Here is a 23,477-nt window from a genome sequence, read left to right on the forward strand (position 1 = left end):
ACGAACATAAACAAACAAAACATAAAAAACATCAAGCCATCTTCCATATATATACATACAGTGTGTCGGTTGGTTTATAAATTGTTTTGTGCTTCCATTTTGTAGTCTTCAATTACAATTACTTTGTATATATTCTCGTATTTTCAATCAAGTATTCAATACATTAATATCATTATTAATCAATCATTTGACTATACTTTTATTTATTCATGTTTTACTAAATAATCATATTTTACTTAATTTGTTTTATGACAGTTCATATTATCATCTCATATCTATCCTACAATCATTTTGTAGATATAAGAAAAGAATACATCTTTATATATTTATTATTTTCTAAGAATCTACATATTTCATTACTATGTTTTATTGTCTAACCATTGATAGAATAGATCCCAAATTTTATAAAATTGTTTATCATCTTGTTCTCTGATTTCAAATGTCAATCTACTCATTTCAGCACATTCCAATATTTTCTTAACAATTTCCTCCTGTGATGGTATTTTCTCATTTTTCCAGCTTTTAGCAAATACAATCCTAGCCGTTGTTAATACATTTACAATCAGGTATTTCAAGTCTTTACTGTATATTTCAGGTAAAATTCCCAATAAAAATATATCTGGTTTCAAATCTATATGCTTTTTTTGTCATTTTTTCCAACCACGTGTGGATTTTAGTCCAATATTTTTTAGCATCCGCATATGTCCACCACATATGGTAACATGAGCCAGGTGTCTGATGACATTTCCAACATTTTTCAGATTTATTCTTGAACATTCTTGCTATTCTTGTCAGGGGGAAATGCCACCTGTTAAACATCTTATACAAATTTTCTTTATATGCTGTTGACGTTGTCATTTTATAATTTTGAGACCACAATTTTTGCCATTTCTCTAGATCAATCCCATATCCAAAATTCTTCCCCCAAGCAATCATTGTTTCTTTAACTTGTTCTTCTTCTAGTTTAATTTCTAATAAATATCCATACAATTTTTTTAATCACCTTTTCATCAGTACCTGTCAAAATCAGTCCGTTTATCATAGAAACCTTCTGTTTTAGAGTCTTTATCATACCTTGAATGTATTTGCACATATGAAAACCAATTCATCTTTATACCTTGTTCCTATAATTTTTGTATAGATTTAAGTTCACCCTTTTCATTCAATATTTCACCATATCTAATTGTTTGTTGCTTTTTATATATTATAGGATAAGAAAATGCTTCAATAGTCGATAGCCAGACTGGAATTTTCAAATAACATTGTCTTTTAGTCTTCTCCCAGTTTAACCACAGAGACTCCCGTATATAATGTCTTTTAAAATACCCCTGTGTTTTAGTTCCTTTATACCAAAGAAAAGCATGCCACCCCAACAACAGATCATGTCCTTCTAATGTTAACAATCTAGTATTTCTTAATGTTATCCATTCCTTAACCCACATCAAATTTTGTAGCTTGGTAATACAACTCCCAATTAGGCAAACCAAATCCTCCTCTTATTCTAGCATCTTGCAAAAGTTTTAACTTTATTCTCGCTTTCTTACCTTGCCATATATATTTCAACACAATTTTATTTAAATCTTCAAAGTAATCTTTTCCAAGCCTAATTGGAATTGTTTGGAACAAATATAAAATTCTGGGTAATATATTCATCTTGATTGTTGATATTCTCCCTATTAATGACAGTTGTAAATTTTCCCATTTCGCCAAATCTAGCGCTATCTGCTGCTTAAGTTTGATATAATTATTCTCTTTTAGTGTACTGCATCTTGCTGTCAAATGTATCCCCAAGTACTTGATCTTATTCGTGACCTGAATTTTCAATAGATCTGCCAGTTCTTCCTTTTGTCTTGATAGCATATTATTTGTCAAGATCTTTGTTTTATCTTTATTTATTTTCAAACCCGCCATTTTTCCATATGTCTCTATCATTTCTATCAATTTTGATGCTGTTTCTAGTGGGTCTTCTAAAATGAAAACCAAATCATCTGCGAATGCTTGCAACTTAAATTCTTCCTTTTTAATTTTCATCCCTTTTATATCCTTTTCTTCTCTAATATTTCTATTTAGCACTTCCAAGGTTAACACAAACAACAGAGGTGATAGCGGGCACCCTTGTCTTGTTCCTTTTCTTATATCAATAGAGTCTGTCAGTTCTCCCTCTATCATTACCTTTGCCGTTTGCTTATGATATATAGCTTCTATTGCTTGAATAAATTTTTTAGCAAAGCCCATCTGTTCCAGCTGTAATAACATGAATCGCCGATTCACATTATCAAATGCCTTCTGTGCATCTAGAAATATCAAAGCCATTTGTTTTTCAGGATGTGCCTCGTAGTATTCCAAAGTGTCCAAGATTACTCTCATATTACCTTTAATTTGTCCCTTTGGCAGAAATCCATTTTGATCAGGATGGATAAAATTGTTTAAGTTTTTTTAAAGTCTTTCTGCCAATATTGAAGCAAAAATTTTATAATCTGCGTTTAGTAAGGAAATAGGTCTATAGTTCTTGATTTGTAATGGATCGGCCTCCTCTTTTGGGACAAGTGTAATATAAGCTTCTGACCACGATTTAGGTATCTTCTTCTTTGACATAACTTCATTCATAACTTCTAGCAATGGAAGGTTCAACGGTTCTTGTAATGTTTTATAAAATCCTGCCAGAAGTCCATCTGGGCCTGGTGCCTTTCCATTATTTTGCTTCTTGAGTCCTTCAGTTAACTCCATCATTTTTATATTGCTTTCTAACATTGTTTCAATCTCTTTAGGTATCTGGGGTAAATTAGCATTCTGCAAATACTGTTTAACTCTTTCCTCATCATTCTCTTGTGTGTATAGTTTCCCATAATAGTCTCATATGATTTCCTTCTTCTCTTTACTACCATAGCAAATTTGGCCTTGGTCATCTATTAATTGCAATATTTTCCTTGATTCTTTCTCCTTTCTCAATTTATATGCTAACCATCTACCTGGTTTATTTACATCTTCAAAGTAGTTCTGTTTAGCACCTCTGATTTTCTGTGCTAATTCTTTTTCTATTAGACCTATTTTATGATTAATTATATCCATTTTTAACTGTCCTTTTTCTGTGGGATTTTCTGTAGCTCTTTTTCAAGTCCTTTATACTCATTCTCTAATGCCTTAGAGGCTAGTCTTTTCATGGCATTTCTTTTCCTTGTATAGTCTATTATCAAGCCTCTGGCATATGCCTTCATTGTGTCCCATACATTCTGGATTGATGTATCTTCTTTTTTGTTTTCTCTAAAAAAGAAAGCCAGTTCTTTCTCCATCCACTGTGTGAAGTCTTTTTCCTTTAATATAGTATTATTTAACGTCCATCTAGATCTTCTTCTTTGTCCTTTCCATTTAATTGTCATTGGATTGTGATCTGCTCAAGTACTTGATTCAATATTTAATTCTTGAATATTAGTTAACAATTCTGTTGACATCCATATCATATCTATTCTGGACCATAATAAGTGTCTATTTGAGTAGAAGGTGTATTGTTTAGTTTTAGCATTTCTTTATCTCCATGTATCTTTTAAGTTTATTTCATCTACCATTTTAAAAAAAGATTTAGGGAGAGTCTTTCTGTTTTGCTTTGTTGTTTTCTGTGCTGTATAGTCCAATTTATTGTCTACAATTCCATTAAAATCTCCCATCATAACAATATTAGCATAGTCCAGTTCAATTATTTTCATATGTAATTTTTTATAAAATTCTTCTTGATTGTCATTCGGGGCATAGATTGCAATCAGGAGTGTTTTCATATTATTGTCCATTATTTCCACCATTAGTATTCTTCCATTGTCATCAGTATAGATCAATTTCGCTGAGATAATATCTTTAATGTATAAAACCACTCCTCTTTTCTTGCATTGTGTCAAAGAAGTAAATATTTTCCCTAATTTTGGCTGTATCAACAATTGTTCATATTGCTTTTTGATATGTACTTCTTGTAGGCAGATTATATTAAATTTTAATTTCTCTAATTTATGGACAGTTTTCCTTCTTTTAACAGCTGAGTTAAGTCCATTTATATTAATTGTAATCAATTTTTTCTCTTCCATGGTTATATTTTGTAGTTAGGTTTAGCAGCTCTCGTAGATCTTGGTTCACGTTGTTCTTTGGCTTCCACCTTTCCACCTACTGCACCTTCTTCTTTTTCAGTCATCATTTGGTAGTCCTCTTGGAATTCAATTAGTGAGATATCTTTTTCTGCCTCTTCCTCTTTCCCTCCAAAAAAATCTGTGTAAAATGATTCAGCTTTCTCAATTGAGTCAATTCTATGTCTCTGTTCTTGCCATGTGAACATTAAACCTTCTGGAATCAGCCATCTATAATTCACCTCTTTTTAAAGTAGCATTTTGGTCAGAAATCGGTATTCTCTTCTCATCTCTCTCACTCTTCTGGGTACCTGTTTCAGGACCACAATCTCCTTGTCTGTATATTTCAATGTTTTCTCTCTTGCCAGAGTGCAGCTTATAAAAAATAAAAAGAGCACACTGCACCTTGTTTGATTATCCAAGGCTTTTGTTAACTTTTATAACTCTCTTCTCCAGAGTCTTATCACCTTTTTTTTCCTATAAGCTTCAACACCAGACTTCAGATGTTGATAGAAACCCAGAAGAGCACCCTCTATCTTATCTTGTTCTTCCCTCTATCTTATCAAATAACTATGTCCTTGAAAAGAAGTCTCAGTTCTTTCTCAGCTTTGTCTGGTCAAGAAAAAGACATAGAATATTTCCAAGCCTCTATTTGGCAGTGTTACAAAGTTTCTTTTGCTTCCACTTTCCCCCTCCTTTTCCAAATAAAATATAAAAATTAATTAAAAAGGAAAAAAGATATTTTAAAAAATGACTAAAAGGGAGTATCTAGACTAAAATATTATAAAGTCAAAAAGGGGAAAAAGAATAGGTGAAAGAAGAGAGAGAAAAAACACCATCCAGTTTCAAAATATAAAATCATGTGTAGAAAATCCAGCAATGAGAAAATAAAAATAAAAATATTACTTTGACATTCCTATTTAAAATCGCCGCTTAATCACTTCTGTCAAAACTTTTACAGATTCTTTCTCTTCCTTAGGGTATCCTTTCAAATCTTAAAATAAAGAAAAAGTTCACATCAAACCGGCACACTCTCTCTTCCCATTTTCTTTCGTTTTGGAGCTGTCCCAACTTCAGCAGCTTTAATGGCTGCCTCTTTGCCACTAGCAAAAAGAGCTTCTCCTGGATCTACCAGGGACTTTGCGATATCCCTGAGATCGACAGGATGCTCTCTTTACATTCACCATCTCTTCAGGATGGTTTAGATCTGATTGGACCGTCCAGGAGCAAAGATATTGGCAGCGATCTCAGACCTCCAGGATCGCATACCGTATCATGGCGACGCCAGCTCTGCCCTCCCAGAGAATTCTAAGAATAGAATAGAATAGAATAGAATAGAATAGAATAGAATAGAATAGAATAGAATTCTTTATTGGCCAAGTGTGATTGGACACACAAGCAATTTGTTTTGGTGCAAATGCTCTCAGTGTATCTAAAAGAAAAGATACATGCATCAAGAGTCAAGAATCATTGGGACTTCCGGTTTGCCAGGCTTCGGCGGTGGTGGGGATTCGCGATCCTGCGCGATCCCTGTTGCGCTAGCCGTCTTGGTGCCTCCGATCCTGACGGGTCTGGAGGATAAGGCTGCCCCGTAGAGGCAGCCGAAGATAGGGAGGATCCGGAGAGGGGTTTGGGGGTATCGCAGACCCCCTCCCCACCCGGCATAACCTCCTTTTCTCAAGGCGGTGGAGCGGCGGTCAGCAATGGCCGCCACAAAGAAGCCGGCAGCTGGATAAGATTGTGCTGCAGGAAGAAGGAGAAAGAAGAAACAGGAGAAGTGAAAGTGCTGGCTGAGACGGGACAATAACAACTTTTAAATACCCTGGAAACTGAATTGCTTGAATTGCCTGAAAGATACATTGTATCCCTAAGAAGATTGGAAAGCGGCGGAGAAAGCTGTCAAGGGAAAGTTTTGTTTTTTTCTTCACTCTCCCACCCCATATAAAGCCAAGGGATAAAGGATTCCTGGACATTGGATTTAACAACTTAAGAAATCGGAAAACCTGTATTGGAGGTATGGATTTCTGAACATTTAAAGGAAAATTGTTGTTATAAGTGGGAAGGGAGAGGAAAAAAAGAATTTGGAGCAGAATTTGAAAAAGGAGGAGATTGCCTAGAACTTTAAAGAAAGATATATCTTGGAGACTTCCAGTTTGTCGGCTTCGCGAGTGGCAGGGATTTGCGACTCTTTTGCGCAATCCCTGCCGCCGCTAGCCGCCTTTTTGGTGCTCCGATCCGGACGGGTCCGGAGCTAGGCTACCCTGCAGGGGTAGCTGAAGATAGGGGATCCAGAGAGGGGTTTGGGGGTGTTGCAGACCCCTCCCCGGCCAGCAGAACCCCTTTTCCCAAGACGGTGCAGCAGCGGTCCGCAATGGCCGCCACAAAGAAGCCGGCAGCTGGGCAAGTATGCGCAGGAGGAAGAGGAGAAAGCCTTTGAGAGTGAAAGTTTTCTTGGTTGATCCAGGACTCTAAGATACATTTAATATAATTCCTGGAAACTATGGCTTTTTGGATGATTCTTTCCACAAGAGAAAATAAGCGGCAATTTTGAGGTGCTGAAAGGAAAGTTTATTCTCCCTCCCGACGGAATTAATAAGTGGATATTGAGAAACCTGTTTTTTTTTTCAGGTAAAACTAGCTTTATGTGATAAGTCGGAAGGGAGAGGACAAAAAATATATTCATCTGGTTTGATTTTGTTGGAGGAGATGCCTTAAGGATTTGAAGACAGAAATATAATTCCAATAAGGCTTTAAAATACAGATTTGGATTTTCTTTTTTCTTTTGTCTGATACTACCCCTGGAAGAGAAAGGGAGAACTTTGTCTTGGCTTGGATTGATTGAGGATTTTGGGATTGTTTTTTTTTTTTTTTTTTTAAATATCTTGGTTGGTGTAAGAAGAAAGAGGGAAAAAAGAAAAGAAAAGAAAAGATCTATAATGGCTTTTTCTTTTGAGGAACTGAGGGAAGAATATGAGCAAACAAAAACAGACGGTAAAGATGGTATGGAAAAAGCCTTCCTTTTTTTAGAAATGGCGCTGGTTAACTATCAACAAACAATACAACAGATGGAGGCAGAAGAACAACAAGAAGAAGAACACGAAGAAGCCATCTTTAATGAATTTCAAAATTTAACTAAGAAAGAAGGAAGGAAGAAAGTGAGGAAAATGAAGGACTTAAGATTTAAAAAAACATTCAAGAAAGAGAAAAATAAGATGCAAAATAAATATAATGATAGTAAACAAAAGAAAAAGGGAACACAACAGAGAAGGGATGCCAGCAAGTCAGAGGCTAGAAGAAGAGGGGGTAGGAAGATTTGGTGGGGGAAGAAAGAAAGGGGAAAGGCGGAGAAAAGCCACAAAGTTTTGAAATTAGATGGGAAAAGAGGAATTTTTTTTAGGGACAAAGGGTAAAGTACAATTTCTTTCAAAAAGATTTTGCAAGGTACATAAGATGGTATTGTAATATTTGTATTAGAAATAGAAAATTAGAATGGCTTAAGAGTTAATAAGAAATTAAAATGTTGAAATGTTTAATAATGATTGATTTTAAAATTTAATAAAATATTAAAGGGAATGTTTAGAATATTGAGTTTTAATTAAAGAGTTTAATATGACTATGGTATTGATGTTATTATAAAACTATTATAGTAGCATTTGTTTTTTGAAAAGGCAATGGGAATGCTATAAGATTTAATATTTAGATTTATTATTTAACTATGTATTTAATCATTTTGGATTTATTACTCTGTTTTTATTATTATTAAAAAAAAAATTAGTAGATAGAATGTACCAAGCAGAATCAGACTGGGTATTAGGTGTTATTTTAAATGTTAATCTAATTAATTTAGGGAGAGGATAGAAGGGCATCATACTCTGATTAGTGATTTCAGGAGAAATTCTTTTTTTTTTTCATTATAAGGAATGAGATAGAGGGATAATAAAGAATGGGCAAAAGATACAAATATAATGATTTAAATTAAGATGGATTAAATAAGATAGAATTATGAAGAGTGAAATGTGTGGAGAAGTTTATATAGAAGATATAGAATGGTAAATAAAATAGGTAATGATATGTAAGATGAGCATGAATATAATTGAAGCCCATGTAAAGAGAGGTACCTGGGGCCAAGTTACTTTCCTAAAAGATTTTTTATATGTTTGTTTGTTGTGTGTTTATGTTTTTGAGAGAATTAATAAAACCTTGTAGAAATACAGAATGAGAATAATGGTAACCAAGTCAGAAAGAAATAGATGAAATAATAATAGTGAAATTGAATAAGAGTAAAGAGAAGTAAAGAGAAATTGGATAAGAGGTACCGTATTTGCCGGCGTATAAGACGACTTTTTTGCCCTGAAAAGATGCCTCCAATTGGGGGTCGTCTTATATGCCGGGTCGTCTTATACGCCGGCAAATAGTAATTGGGAAGCACTGCGGCTGCCATGCTGGCTGAGGCACTTTGCGCACCGTGGAATGATCCCGTGAAGCCGAAAGGAGCAGCCAGCCTTGTCCCAGCTCCCAAGGAAGCGAGGCTCGCACCGCCCGAGCTCCGCTGAGGTATCCGGCTGGGGCTGTCAGGAGTTGACGCAGCTGGCGCGGCTCCGGCTCCAGTCCGCGTTGCCTCGGGAAGGAAAGGCAAAACCAGGAGCCGCTGCTGCCATTGCAAAGCGCCGCCGCGGCTCTTCCTTTTTGCCTTTCCTTCCCGAGGCAACGCGGGACTGGAGCCGTGTGGAGCCGCGCCAGCGGCAATAACTCCTGACAGCCCCAGCCGGATACCTCAGCGGAGCCCGGGCGGTGCGAGCCTCGCTTTCCTTGGGAGCTGGAGAAGGCTGGCTGCTCTTTCGGCTTCACGGGATTCGCTTTCCACGGTAGACAAAAGTGCCTCAAAAAAAAAAAAGTGCAAAAGTGGAAGGCGTGCGGAAGAGGGGCGAGTATATAACAAACTATATTTTGAGTGGAAATGTTGGGGGTCGTCTTATACGCGGGTCGTCTTATACGCCGGCATATACGGTATTTTTATGCTCATATGGAAATGGCTTAAAATAGAATTGTTTTATAAATTTTACAAGTCAGATAAAACCTTATCTTATACAATACAATTCTATTTTAAACCATTTCTAAATGAGCATAAAAACATCTCTTGTCCTCTATTTCTTTCTGACTTGGTTATCGTCATTCTCTTTGTGTGTTTCTAAAAGGTTTCCCCAATACTTCTCAAAAACATAAACAGACACAAACAAACATATAAAAAATCTTTTAGTAAAGTAACTTGGCCCCCGGTACCTCTCTTTATATGGGCTTTAATTATATTCATGCTCATCTTACAGATCATTACCTATTTTGTTTACCATTCTGTATCTTCTATATATACTTCTCCACACATTTCACTCTTCATAATTCTATCTTATTCAATCCATCTTAATTTAAATCATTATATTTGTATCTTTTGCCCATCCTTTATTATCCCTCTATCTCATTCCTTATAATGAAAAAAAAAAAAAAATTTCTCCTGAAATCTCTAATCAGAGTATGATGCCTTTCTATCCTCTCCCTAAATATTAGATTAACATTTAAAATGACACCTAATATCCAATCTGATTCTGCTTGGTACATTCTATCTATTAATTTTTACTTTTAATAACAATAAAAACAGAGTAATAAATCGGAAATGTTTAAATACATAGTATCCTCCTAAATACGTAGTTAAATAATAAATCTAAATAATAAATCTTATAGCATTCTCATTGCCTTTCCCTTCAATATTTTATTACATTTTAAAAATCAATCATTATTAAACATTTCAACATTTTAATTTCTTATTAACTCTTAAGCCATTCTAATTTTCTATTTCTAATACAAATATTACAATACCGTCTTATGTACCTTGCAAAATCTTTTTAAAGAAAATTTATACTTTACCCTTTATCCCTGAAAAAGATTCCTCTTTTCCCATCCAATTTTAAAACTTTGTGGCTTTTCTCCGCCTTTCCCTTTCTTTCTTCCCCACCAGATCTTCCTACCCCCTTCTTCTAACCTCTGTCTTGCTGGCATCCCTTCTCTGTTGTATTCCCTTTTTCTCTTGTTTGCTATCATTGTATTTATTTTGCATCATATCTTTCTTAAATGTTTTTTAGATCTTAAGTCCTTCATTTTCCTCGCTTTCTTCCTTCCTTCTTCCTTAGATAAATTTTGGGATTCATTAAAGATGGTGTCTTCGTCTTCTTCTTGTTGTTGTTCCATCTGTCGCATTGTCTGTTCATAGTTAACCAGCGCCATTTCTAAAAATAGAAAAGCTTTTTCCATACCATCTTTACAGGCTGCTTTTGTTTGCTCATATTCATCCCTCAATTCCTCAAGGGAGAAAGCCATTATAAATCTTTTCTTTTCTTTTTTCCCTCTTTCTTCTTACTCCAACCAAAATATTCCAAAAGAAAAGTAAGACAATCCCAAAGTCCACAATCCTCAATCAATCCAAGCCAAGCCAAAATTTCCACTTTCTCTTCCAGGGGTAGTATCAGACAAAGGAAAAAAGAAAATCCAAATCTGTGTTTTGAAGCCTTATTAAAATTTTATTTCTGTCTCCAAATCCTTAAGGCATCTCCTCCAACAAAATCCAACCAGATAAATATATTTTTTGTCCTCTCCCTTCCGACTTATCCCATAAAGCTAGTTTTACCTGAAAAAAAAAACAGGTTTCTCAATATCCGTTTGTTAATTCCATCGGGAGGGAGAGTAAACTTTCCTTTCAGCACCTCAGAATTGCCGCTTACTTTCTCTTGTGGAAAGAATCATCCAAAAAGTCATCACTTCCAGGAATTAAATTAAATATATCTCAGAGTCCTGGATCGACCAAGAAGACTTTCACTTTTAAAAACTTTCTCCTCTTCCTCCTGCGCATACTTGCCCAGCTGCCGGCTTCTTTGTGGCGGCCATTACGGACCGCCGCTACGCCGTCTTGGTAAAAGGAGGTTCTGCCGGCCAGGGAGGGGTCTGCAACACCCCAAACCCTTTTCCGGATCCCCCCTACCTTCAGCTGCCCCTGCAGGGCAGCCTTGCTCCGCACCCTTTCGGATCGGAGCCCCAAAAGCGGCTAGCGCAGCAGGGATCGCGCAGCTTCGCGAATCCCTACCGCTCGCAAAGCCGACAAACCGGAAATTCAAAGAATTGTATTGTATAAAATAAGGTTTTATCTGACTTGTAAAATTTATAATGGAAAAAGGTTCAAATATGTAATGGTTGATGATGATTTGTTTGTCTTTGAAATTAATAAAATTTGTTTTTTTTAAAAAAAATATCTTAATTGGAACTCTTTGATTAAACAGTAATCCCAGAAAGAGAAATATAAGAAAGAAAAAAAGTATTAAAAGAAATAGTTTATTTGGATTCTTTGGTGACTTTGGAACTTTTTGGAATTATTCTTGATTAAAAATACTTGGGTGGTTGTTTTGGAAAAAGTTTTTCTCTTCACGATGGCATTGCTTGTGGATGAACTAAAAATTGAATATCAAAAATATAAAAAAAGAAGAACAAGATGGAAAAGATACTTTGGGCACTCTTTTTCAATTTCTAGAAATGGCGGTATGCACTTATGAAAAATTGACTACGCAGCAGGACGACTGGGACAAAGAAGAAGAAGAAGCCATCTTTGATGAACAATTGGTTCTTTTTGGGGAGGAGGAGAAAGGGGAAAAGAAAAGAGGGATTTTAAGGTTTGAAAAAACAATCAAAAATGAGAAAAATGAGATGAAAGGTGGATACAAGGTTAGAAAACAACAGAAAGGGGGTAAGCAGAAGAAGAAAAGGGAGGAGGAGAGACAAAGGGGTAAAAAGGGCAAGGAGAAAAATAAGCAAGAGAGAAAGGAGGGGATGAGAAGCCTTAATGGTGGGAAGCAAGATTTAAAGAAACAAAACTTATTTAGAGACAATGGGTAAATCTAATTGAAAAAGGGATTCTGGAAGGTACATAAGATTGTGTTTTTATATGTGTATTTAGAGTAAAATGTTTAAGATATAAATGAGTATCAATATATAAGACTAGCTTTTTAATGGTATTGATAGTGGTTTTATATGCTTTTATTTTGTTATTGTTGTGTTTTTGTTTTTCTCATAAAATTTATTGTGTAATTTTAGAATGTACTAAACAGAATCCCAATATAAATTAAGTGTTATATTAAGTATTATTAAGTTAGGGGAAAGAGTCAAAGGCGTCACTCTAATCAGTGTACAGGAGAAATATATTTAAAGAGAAAAGATGAATGGATAGCTGGAAATAGAACAGACAAAGAATGATAAGTATTATGAATTGAACTGAGATAAGATAAATAAAATAAAACTAAGAAAGATAAAAGAGGGAAGAAGCTATATAGAAAATTGAAAATGGTAATAAGATATGGAATGATATATAAAATAAATATGATTTTTGAATTTGTGTCTGTGAGAAGAGTTTTAACCCGGGATCAAGCAGCTTTCAGAAAAGATGTTTTATGTTTTTTTATGTTTTATGTTTTGTATGTTTGTGTATTGTTTTTGAAAGGCAATAAAATTTTAATTAGTAAGAAATATAATTTGGATAATAGAATGAAAAGGAGAAGTTGGGATAAGATACGAAGTTGAACAGATAACGTAAATATTATAATTTGGAACTATTTTGTATGTTCTATTGGTTTTCTTAGAAAAGATCTTTTATGTTATTATGCCTTGATTGTTTGTGTATTGTTTTGTAAAACTAATAAAATTTGTCTTAAAAAAAAAAGAGTAAAGAATCATCAGGTACAACACTTAATAATGGTCATAGGGTACAATAAGCAATCAAATCAAACTAGGAAACAGTCAATATAAATTGCAAGGATACAAGCAACAAAGTTACAGTCATACAGTCACAAGTGGGAGGGGATGGGCAATGAGTGATGAGAAGATTAATAGTAATAATAATGCAGACTTGGTAAATAGTTGGACATTGAATTCTGGTTTGGAAAGACAACAAGACAAAGTGTTTTCCTGAGCAGCCTCTCTTCCATGTTGAGATAAGCAGGATATTTAAACCATTTTACACTATCCAACATTCTCAGAAGGACTTTAAACTGAGTTAGTTTAAACTAATGCTCTTCCTTCACTCATTTCAGAAGGCAGATACAAGAAAAGAATGGTTGCAGGCACTGGGTATGTCTAGTCCAAGAAAGAGAAAGACTATGGGTGACATTGTAGCATCTTTCAATATTTGAGGGGCTGCCACAAAGAAAAGGGAGTTCAAGCTATTCTCCAAAGCACCAGAAATCAAGACAAGAAGCAACGGATGGAAATTAATCCAGGAGAGAAGCAGCCTAGAACTAAGGAGAAACTTCCTAATAGTAAGGACAATTAACCAGTGGAATGGCTTGCCTTCAGAAATTGTGAGGGCTTCATCACTAGAGGTTTCTAGGAAGAGACTGAACATCCATTTGTCTAGAATGGTATAGGGTCTCCTGCTTGTGCAGGGGGTTAGACTAGAAGACCTCCAAGATCCCTTCCAATTCTGTTACTGCTACTAACTTCGTATATAACTTCATATCTCAACACTGTTCAACTATTACAAGTCTGCACTACTATTACTGTTACTGTTAATCATCACTCCTTATCACTCATCCGCTCCCACTTGTGACTGTATGACTGTAACTTTGTCACTTGTCTCCTTACAATCTATATTGACTGTTTCCTAGCATGATTTGATTGCTTATTGTACCCTGTGACTATTATTAAGTGTTGTACTTGATGATTCTTGATGAATGTATCTTTTTTTAATGTACACTGAGAGCATTTGCACCAAAGACAAATTCCTTATGTGTCCAACCACACTTGGCCGATAAAGAATTTTATTCTAACTTACAAGCATTTATTTAATTACCATTCAAAGTTATGATGACACTGAATAAAATGTGACTTCAGATTAGTCCTTACACCACCCACACAGCTTCTGGATCAAAACGCGGACTTATTTTAGAAAGAGATGGACAATTCAGTCTGAAATGATTGCTTACTGATCTTCACTTCTGAATCTCCTATAAAGAAAAAGAAAAGTTAACTCTGATATTAAATGGGAACTGCTTTGTCAATCTCAATCTGGCCAGGCTTCCATTATATCAACTTTTCATCTTTGCTATTCTAAGTTTTAATTGCTTTCCTCCCCGCCCCACCACATGTTTCTCAATGATCTTCCACTGAGCAGTTTATGCTGAACTTGGTACTTTAACCTCTTTTGAAAACATGCTTAGATCTCTGTGATATATATTTTGAGGGAACATCAGAAAAAAACTTTTAAAAGTTCAAAGGAACAGAAGGAGCAGCTGCAAGGACCTGTGACTCTGAAGAAACATGGAGTGTAATCGAAATTGTGGTTTGCTGACGGGAACAATCATTGGGGCAGTGTTGGCCATCCTCGGGGGAATTTTAATCCCAGTTGGAAATAACCTCATGGAGGACTTAATAAAAAAGGTAAGAGCAGCCTCCAATTCCCACATTTTTGCATGTTTTTATCGCTTTTTTCTAAACCTTTGCTTATGATGTAAACCATTACTGCCACCAGCAATACTAAAGACTAAAACAAGAACGGTTGCAGGAACTGGGCCTGGCTAGTCTAGTGAAGAGAAGGACCAGGGAAGACAGGAGAGCAGTCTTCCAGTATCTGAGGGGCTGCCACAGAGAGGAGGAAGGGGGTCAAGCTATTTTCCAAAGCACCCGAAGGTCAGACAAGGAATAATGGATGGAAATTGAACAAGGAAACTGAACAATTCAACCTGGAAATAAGGAGAAAGTTTTGGGCACCACACTATAAAAAAGATGTTGAGACTCTAGAAAGAGTGCAGAGAAGAGCAACCAGGATGATGAGGGGACTGGAGGCTAAAACATATGAAGAACGGTTGCAGGAACTGGCTAGTCTAATGAAAAGAAGGACCAGGAGAGACAGGGTAGTCTTCCAATATTTGAGCGGTTGCCACAGAGAGGAGGAAGGGGGTCAAGCTATTTTCCAAAGCACCCGAAGGCCAGACAAGGAACAATGGATGGAAACTGATCAAAGAGAGATTCAACCTGGAAATAAGGAGACATTTTCTGATAGAACAATCAACCAATGGAACAGCTTGCCTTTGGAAGTTGTAGGAGCCATCATAACTTAAAACTTTGAAAAATAGATTGGACTGCCATTTGTCAGAAATGATGTAAGGTCTCCTGTTTGGGCAGCAGATTGGACTAGATGACTGACAACTCTGTTAATCTAAACTTTGATGGTTTCTCCTCATATCTGCTACTCAGCTTCTGTGACATTAACGGTGGGACAGACATCTGCTGATTTTCTGGCTGTTTCATTCTTCAAATGGAGGGATTGTTTTTGGGTGTGTGTGTGGATGAAAAGTAAACAAATGTGTGAGATGTTCAGATGTTCCTTTGACTGTCTATTTGCAGCCAGGAAGTGTAGAATTAGGAATTATGTCTGGTTTAATGAAAGGAAGGACTAGACACTATAGGATAGCAGTCTTCCAATTTCTCAGCGGCTGCCCAAAAGAAGAGGGAGTCAAGCTATTCTCCAAAGCCCCAGAAGGCTGGACAAGAAGCAATAAGGATGGAAACTAATCCAGGAGAGAAGCAACCTGGAATTAAGGAGAAACTTCCAGACAGTGAGAACAATTAATCAGTGGAATGGTTTACCTCCAAAAGTTGTGGGTGATCCATCACTGGGGGCTTTTTTTTTTTTTTAAAGACAAATTTTATTAGTTTTACAAAACAATACACAAACAATCAAGGCATAATAACCTAAAAGATTTTTTCTAAGAAAACCAATAGAATATACAAAATAGTTCCAAATTGTAATATATATATTTACGTTATCTGTTCAACTTCGTATCTTATCCCAACTTCTCCTTTTCATTCTATTATCCAAATTATATTTCTTGCTAATTAAAATTTTATTGCCCTTCAAAAACAATACACAAACAAACAAAACATAAAACATAAAAAACATAAGACATCTTTTCTGAAAGCTGCTTGATCCCGGGTTAAAACTCTTTGCACAGACACAAATTCAAAAATCATATTCACTTTATATATCATTCCATATCTTATTACCATTTTCAATTTTCTATATAGCTTCTTCCCTCTTTTATCTTTCTTAGTTTTATTTTATTTATCTCATCTCAATTCAATTCATAATACTTATCATTCTTTGTCTGTTCTATTTCCAACTATCCATTCATCTTTTCTCTTTAAATATATTTCTCCTGTACACTGATTGGAGCGATGCCTTTGACTCTTTCCCCTAGCTTAATAATACTTAATATAACACTTAATTTATATTGGGATTCTGTTTAGTACATTCTGAAATTACACAATAAATTTTATGAGAAAAACAAAAACACAACAATAACAAAATAAAAGCATATAAGACCACTATCAATACCATTAAAAAGCTAAGTCATATATATTGATACTCATTTATATCTTAAACATTTTATTCTAAATACACATATAAAAACACAATCTTATGTACCTTCCAGAATCCCTTTTTCAATTAAATTTACCCATTGTCTCTAAATAAGTTTTGTTTCTTTAAATCTTGCTTCCCACCATTAAGGCTTCTCATCCCCTCCTTTCTCTCTTGCTTATTCTTCTCCTTGCCCTTTTTACCCCTTTGTCTCTCCTCCTCCCTTTTCTTCTTCTGCTTTCCCCCTTTCTGTTGTTTTCTAACCTTGTATCCACCTTTCATCTCATTTTTCTCTTTTTTGGTTGTTTTTTCAAGCCTTAAAATCCCCCCTTTCTTTTCCTCTTTCTCCTCCTCCCCAAAAAGAACCAATTGTTCATCAAAGATGGCTTCTTCTTCTTTGTCCCAGTCGTCCTGCTGCGTAGTCAATTTTTCATAAGTGCATACCGCCATTTCTAGAAATTGAAAAAGAGTGCCCAAAGTATCTTTTCCATCTTGTTCTTCTTTTTTATATTTTTTATATTCAATTTTTAGTTCATCCACAAGCAATGCCATTGTGAAGAGAATTTTTTTTTCCAAAACAACCACCCAAGTATTTTTAATCAAGAATAATTCCAAAAAGTTCCAAAGTCACCAAAGAATCCAAATAAACTATTTCTTTTAATACTTTTTTTCTTTCTTCTATTTCTCTTTCTGGGGTTACTATTTAATCAAAGAGTTCCAATTAAGATATGTCTTTCTTTAAAGTTCTAGGCAATCTCCTCCTTTTTCAAATTCTGCTCCAATTTTTTTCCTCTCCTTCCCACTTACAACAACAATTTTCCTTTAAATGTTCAGAAATCCATACCTCCAATGCAGGTTTTCTGATTTCTTAAGTTGTTAAATCCAATGTCCAGGAATCCTTTATCCCTTGGCTTTAACTTGCAAATTGAGTTACCTTGATTGCCCATATAAATTTTCCAGATCTCCGTCTGCTATTTCTATGGGGTGGGAGAGTGAAGAAAAAAACTTTCCCTGACAGCTTTCTCCGCTGCTTTCCAATCTTCTTAGGGATACAATGTATCTTTCAGGCAATTCAAGCAATTCAGTTTCCAGGATGTTTAAGAGTTGTAATTGTCCTGGCTCAGCCAGCACTTTCACTTCTCCTGCTTCCTCTAGCACAAATCTTACCCAGCTGCAAGCTTCTTTGTGGTGGCCATTACTGACCGCCGCTCCACCACCTTGGGAAAAAGGGGTTTTCCGGCTGAGGAGGGGTCTGCGACACCCCAAACCCCTGTCCAGATCCCCTCTCTCTTCGGCTGCCTCTACAGGGCAGCCATATCCCCCTGACCCATTTGGATCGGGGGCACCTTGGCGGCAAACGCAGCAGGAATCGCAGACAGTTGCGAATTCCTGCTGCCGCTGAAGCCACGCAAAACTGGAAACCACTGGGGGCTTTTAAGAAGAGATTGAACAACGATTTACCCAGAACAGCATATAGGCTCCTCTTTTCAAATAAGGGGTTGGACAAGAAGACCCCCAAGGTCTCATGCAACCTTATTATTCTATGTTGTAAACAACCAATTGAAATTGATCAAGACACTCAGAATAACATAGAAAGAAATATGGCAATTTCATCCAACACTCAAGATAAATCTCCAGGACAATTCTTCTTCTTGTGCCATATATCTGTCATCGGATGTAGGCGTTAGTGTTGGCAATCCTATCAACAGCCACACAAAAAAGTGCTGTTGAGTTTTGTCCAACCCAGTCCCTTAGATTTTGAAGCCATGATGTTCTTCTTCTGCCTGGACATTTATTTGCCTTCAATCTTTCCCTGGAGGATGAAGTGAAGGATGCTGTATTTTTCCAGGTGTCGCACCACATCAAAAAACAATGGCTACCAACCTGCCTTCCATGGAGGACCTGTATACTGCATGAGTCAAAAAGTGGGCTGTGAAAATATCCACAGACCCCTCACATCCCGGACATAAACTGGCTCAACTCCTACCCTCAAAATGACGCTATAGAGCCCTGCACACCAGAACAACTAGACACAAGGACAGTTTTTTCCCAAATGTCATCCCTCTGCTAAACAAATAATTCCCTCAACACTGGCCAACTATTTACTAAGTCTGTACTACTATTACTATTAACCTTCTCATCACTCCTTATCCCCCCATCCCCTTCCACTTGTGACTGTATGACTGTAACTTTGTTGCTTGTACCCTAATGATTTATTTTGACTGTTTCCTGGTATGATTTGATTGCTTATTGTACCCAATGACTATTATTAAGTGTTATACCTGATGATTCTTGACTCTTGATGAATGTATTTTTCGTTTATGTACACTGAAAGCACTGAGAGCACCAAGGGGAATTCCTTGTGTGTCCAACCACACTTGGCTAATAAAGAATTCTATTCTATTCTATTTCCTAGTATGATTTGATTGCTTATTGTACCCTACGACTATCATTAAGAGATGTATCATTATGATGCTTGACTCTTGATGAATGTATTTTTCTTTTATGTACACTGAGAGCATTTGCACCAAGACAAATTCCTTGTGTGTACAATCACACTTGGCCAATAAAGAATTCTATTCTATTCTATTCTATTCTATTCTATTCTATTCTATTCTATTCTATTCTATTCTATTCTATTCTATTCTATTCTATTCTATTCTGTTCTGTTCTGTTCTGTTCTGTTCTGTTCTGTTCTGTTCTGTCTGTGTGTCTGTTCTGTTCTGTTCTGTTCTATTCTATGTTCAAAATATTCTAACTTTAGCTTTTTTATGGTTTCGATGATTTCTCTTGGCTTTTCCAGGAGGCTTATCACTTCCTCATTTCTGATTTTGTCAACCTAGCTTATATGTAACAGCCTGTAAATCCACATTTCAAATGCTTCTGGTCTCTTCTGTCTTCTGGCTTTCTGTCAGAGACCAACTCTCCACTTCGTAGAGCAGGATAGAAAAGATGTAGCATCTGACAAGCCTGATTTTCAATCTTAGGCTTATGTCATGATTCAGGACAATAAAGAGTTTAATTTTTAGCTGTCAAACAGCTGATTTGAGCTTGGAACATTTGTACATTTCTAAGCACGACATGATATCTATGCCTTCATAACCTTAACATTCTAAAACATATAGTATTTTTTAAGATACAGCTGAGAGAATGCTACAAGGACTTCCCTGTTCTCTTGGCCAAAATCCAGCATGTAATAAAACAGTAACTTTAGTTGCTGATAATCTTTTAGGATATAACATTTTATGGGGAGCGCCAGCATTGATGCCAGTCGAGAGCTTCGTTGAAAAATAAACTAAATTATTTCTGATTTTGTTGGTGCCCTTCTCTTGCATGATCTGAGTTAGACCACTAGGATGTTATATTATCCTACAAGCATCTTGCTCATATGGCATCCATGCTGTTAACATGTATTTCTTTTCAACGAGGCTTCTGATTTCACAAAGATATTTTGTTAGAAATCCTGCTTTATATAAAGCACCACAGAGCAAATAAAGAGCACAGTCACCATGTGCTTTACTGCCCAACTATATTACTGTAACAGAAAACAGGAAAGTCTCCTCAGAACATAAAGAAACCATAGATCAGGGGTTGGCAACCTTTTGGTGGACCTCAGGGACCACCAAACTCATTATTTTAAATCCTGTGGACCAGAGACCCTGGGAAAAATCCCAAAAAAAAGTCTGCAGGAAAATTCCCCACCCCATTTTTCTACCAATCGATCATTCTTTAATTGGGATCGCATGATACCATCTCCAGTTCTGTTCTCAGGGGGGGAGAGAGAGAGAGAGAGAGAGAGAGATTTGGCTTCATGCAAGGAAAGCAGCAGATGAGTCTTTGTGAGACTTGTCATGCTGGCACAGCCTCTTGGAGCAGGATGCCTTGCAAGATCCCAAAGATTCATTTCTGGCAGAGTTTGGGGGAGAGAAAGAAAGACTTTTGCTGCTTTCCTTGCATGCAGTCAAAAGCAGAAGCAGAAAGAAGCAGAAAGAAGCAGCCCGGTGGCCAGGCGAGGCACATGGGGCAAGTTTCCCCCCCCCTTCTGCCCTTTACCCCCTCCCCTCACTACCTCGTGTTGTTCGCAATGCAAGCGACGCAAGCTTTATGTTCCTGCGGGTCATGTGGGCAGCGCAGCCTTGTGTTCCTGCGCAGCCTTGTGTTCCTGCGCAGCCTGGATTAATTGCTTTGGGGAGTGCTTTGGGAGTGACATTTCTCTGCAGACCACCAAAATTTCCTTGCGGACCACCAGTAGTCCCCGGCCCACAGGTTGGCGACCACTGTCATAGATTACAATAACCAGAGATGCACACTAAACACTGACATTTACTGGCTGAATAATTCTGTAGTTGTTGCAATACAAAATACATTCTGATATGTATTCCAACATATTTGTTGTTACCGCAATTTGTTCTGGAGCACTTTGAAATAACTAAGTAGTTTTCTAGATTTCAAAGAGCTGGAGATGTCCGACTGGAGCCTAGGGCTTTTCCGAACTTTTCTTGCAACAACCACTGATAGATAATGTCATCATCATTATTTAAGCAGTCATTTTTAATCTCTTGTCCAATCTCAGTCACTTTTGGGATTCCTCCTGCCCCCGGTTCCTGAGAAAATCTTGAATCATCTTGAATCCACACCTAAAGCATTGAGTTCTGAACTCGAGTCTCAGCTCTTGTGTTATCAAATTGCATTGCTTGCCAGTTCAGCTTTCAGTGATGGTGAGGAACCCTTTTTCAGCTCCTTGATTTGAAGCACATGTAAGATATGATCTGGATGGCAAATATCAACATGTCTAGTGGCATGACTTCATCATTTTCTAGGAAATGGTGGGGACACCCTTTCACTTGCTTGCCAATATCTTGGCTTCTCAGAAGACATCTACTCCATTTGTAGGAACAATTCATTTGAGTTTCAGAAGCCAGGCAGGGATAGGACTTGTAAATATCAACATATTCTTCTCCTTACTTTTGCAGCTAAGCTTCAAAAAGCTTTCTTTCTCTCATCCTGTTCTCTGTCTCTCTTGTTTAGTGCAGCAATAACAGAATGTAATAGTTAAATCTTTACTGAGATCAAATCCATGCACAGAATGCAATACTAATGCAATATTACTAATTATTAATGCAATACTAATGCAATACTAATACACAAGTCCTCCTCCTCCTCTCCTCCTCCTCCTCTTCTCCTCCTCCTCCTCCTCTTCTTCTTCTCCTTCTCCTCCTCCTCCTCCTTTTCCTCCTCCTCCGCCTCTCTATATAGTCTACTACCTGTGTCATCCGTGTTGCATGTGAGGGTTTTACAGTTTCAACATTGCCCTGAATGCAACTGAGCCAGGAACTGGCTTGCTTTCTTCTTTCTTTCTTTCTTTCTTTCTTTCTTTCTTTCTTTCTTTCTTTCTTTCCTTCCTTCCTTCCTTCCTTCCTTTTCTTTCTTTCTTTCTTTCTTTCTTTCTTTCTTTCTTTCTTTCTTTCTTTCTTTCTTTCTTTCTTTCTTTTGCTAAACAAGAGAGACAGAAAACAGGAAGAGAGAAAGAGAGAGAAAGAAAAGAAAGCCAGTTCTTTTCTATAACAGCATCATTGTACCAAGGGAATGGGGGTAAAGGGTCACTCATGTTTTCCTGGCATTTTCTTGCATAATTCTTCAGAAAGAAAAATCTGTCTGAAACTGCCAAAGAAGAAGGAGTAGGCACGCAGGCAGCAGAGTTCAGTAAACCTTGACAGCCAAGCATGATTTTCTGCGATAAGGATTTATCTTTATTTTCTTTATCTTCCGAATTATATCAGTTACCTTCCAACTGTGTCTGATGAGTAACTATCACCTTTCTGGATTGGAAGTTCTCACCAGTTATTTCCATGCCTGTGGAAATACAATGTGGATGCCCTTGTATTCAAATCTGTGAATCTATGTTCTGAGACCCAAAGGTGCTTTTTCAGGAGGCAACTGGACTTTCTTGTTTTTTCTTTTGAAGACATTTCGCTTCTCATCCAAAAAGCTTCTTTAGTTCTGACTGAATGCTGGGGAAGTGGAAGGATTTATACTCCTTGCAGACAGCTGGTCATTTGCATCCTTTTAGAGGGTCGTTGAGGCCACTTGGAGGTATATCTATGTCCTCAGGGTCACCTGAGTGGTGCAAATGATTCTAGTAGTCTGCAATTTTTATCTCTGGAAATCCATTCCTTCTCCCACACCCTTTAAAGAGTGTTCATCCCAAATTGTATACCTAAAAAGCTGTAGAGATTCTCAGTCCTCCATGTCATGCTTGTCCCAAAGGTACATTTTTCAGGAGGCAACTGCACTTTCTCATTTTTTCTTTTGAAGAAGTTTCGTTTCTCACCCAAGAAGCTTCTTCAGCTCTGACAGTTCTGTTCTGAGGTTCATATATCTGAGGAACATGCTCACCCAGCATTGGCCATCTGCAGATGAAACTTCTTGAAATTTACAAAGTTCATGGTGATATTTCATTAATTTTTATCAGCACTTAAATGTTGCCTGACATGAGAGCCTTGACGACATTAAATCTACTAATCAATTTTCTGGCCAAGATACAGACACTGTTTTGATCAATAACATCTACATTTCTCAGCAAAAACAATAAAGGCACTTTTTGGTCAGTAGAAAGATCTGGAGTGTGTACAGATAGAATAGAAAAACAGATTTGGAAGGGACCTTGGAGGTCTTCTAATCCAACCCTCTGCTTAGGCAGGAAACCCTATACCCATGATGGGGAACCTATGCCATGTGTGCCAGAAGTGGCATGCAGAGCCATTTTCCCTGGCATGCGAGAGCTCAGTGGAAGAGCCCCACTGCCGCCACCCAATAGCTGATTGTTGGGTATTTGGTGTGCATATGCAGGGGAGGCAGGGGGTGCATGGGAGACACATGCTGTTGTGGTTAGCTGGCAGCAGGTGCAGATGGTTGAGGAGAGTGAT

General features: G+C 36.9%; 1 protein-coding gene across 1 annotated transcript in view; it reads left to right on the plus strand.

The window, feature by feature from the left end:
* The first annotated feature begins 14,450 nt into the window (after positions 1-14,450).
* The window catches only part of LOC113418394 (platelet glycoprotein 4-like), a 28,589-nt gene continuing 19,562 nt past the window's right edge, over positions 14,451-23,477 (plus strand). Inside the window, exon 1 of the mRNA XM_087969123.1 lies at positions 14,451-14,570. Within this exon, the coding sequence (XP_087825249.1) occupies positions 14,451-14,570 (120 nt within the window). The remainder of the gene's footprint in view (positions 14,571-23,477) is intronic.

Source organism: Notechis scutatus, chromosome 6 (assembly GCF_049901735.1).
Source record: "Notechis scutatus isolate UNSWTSFEM ecotype Mainland chromosome 6, rNotScu1.2, whole genome shotgun sequence".
Classification (NCBI taxonomy): domain Eukaryota; kingdom Metazoa; phylum Chordata; class Lepidosauria; order Squamata; family Elapidae; genus Notechis; species Notechis scutatus.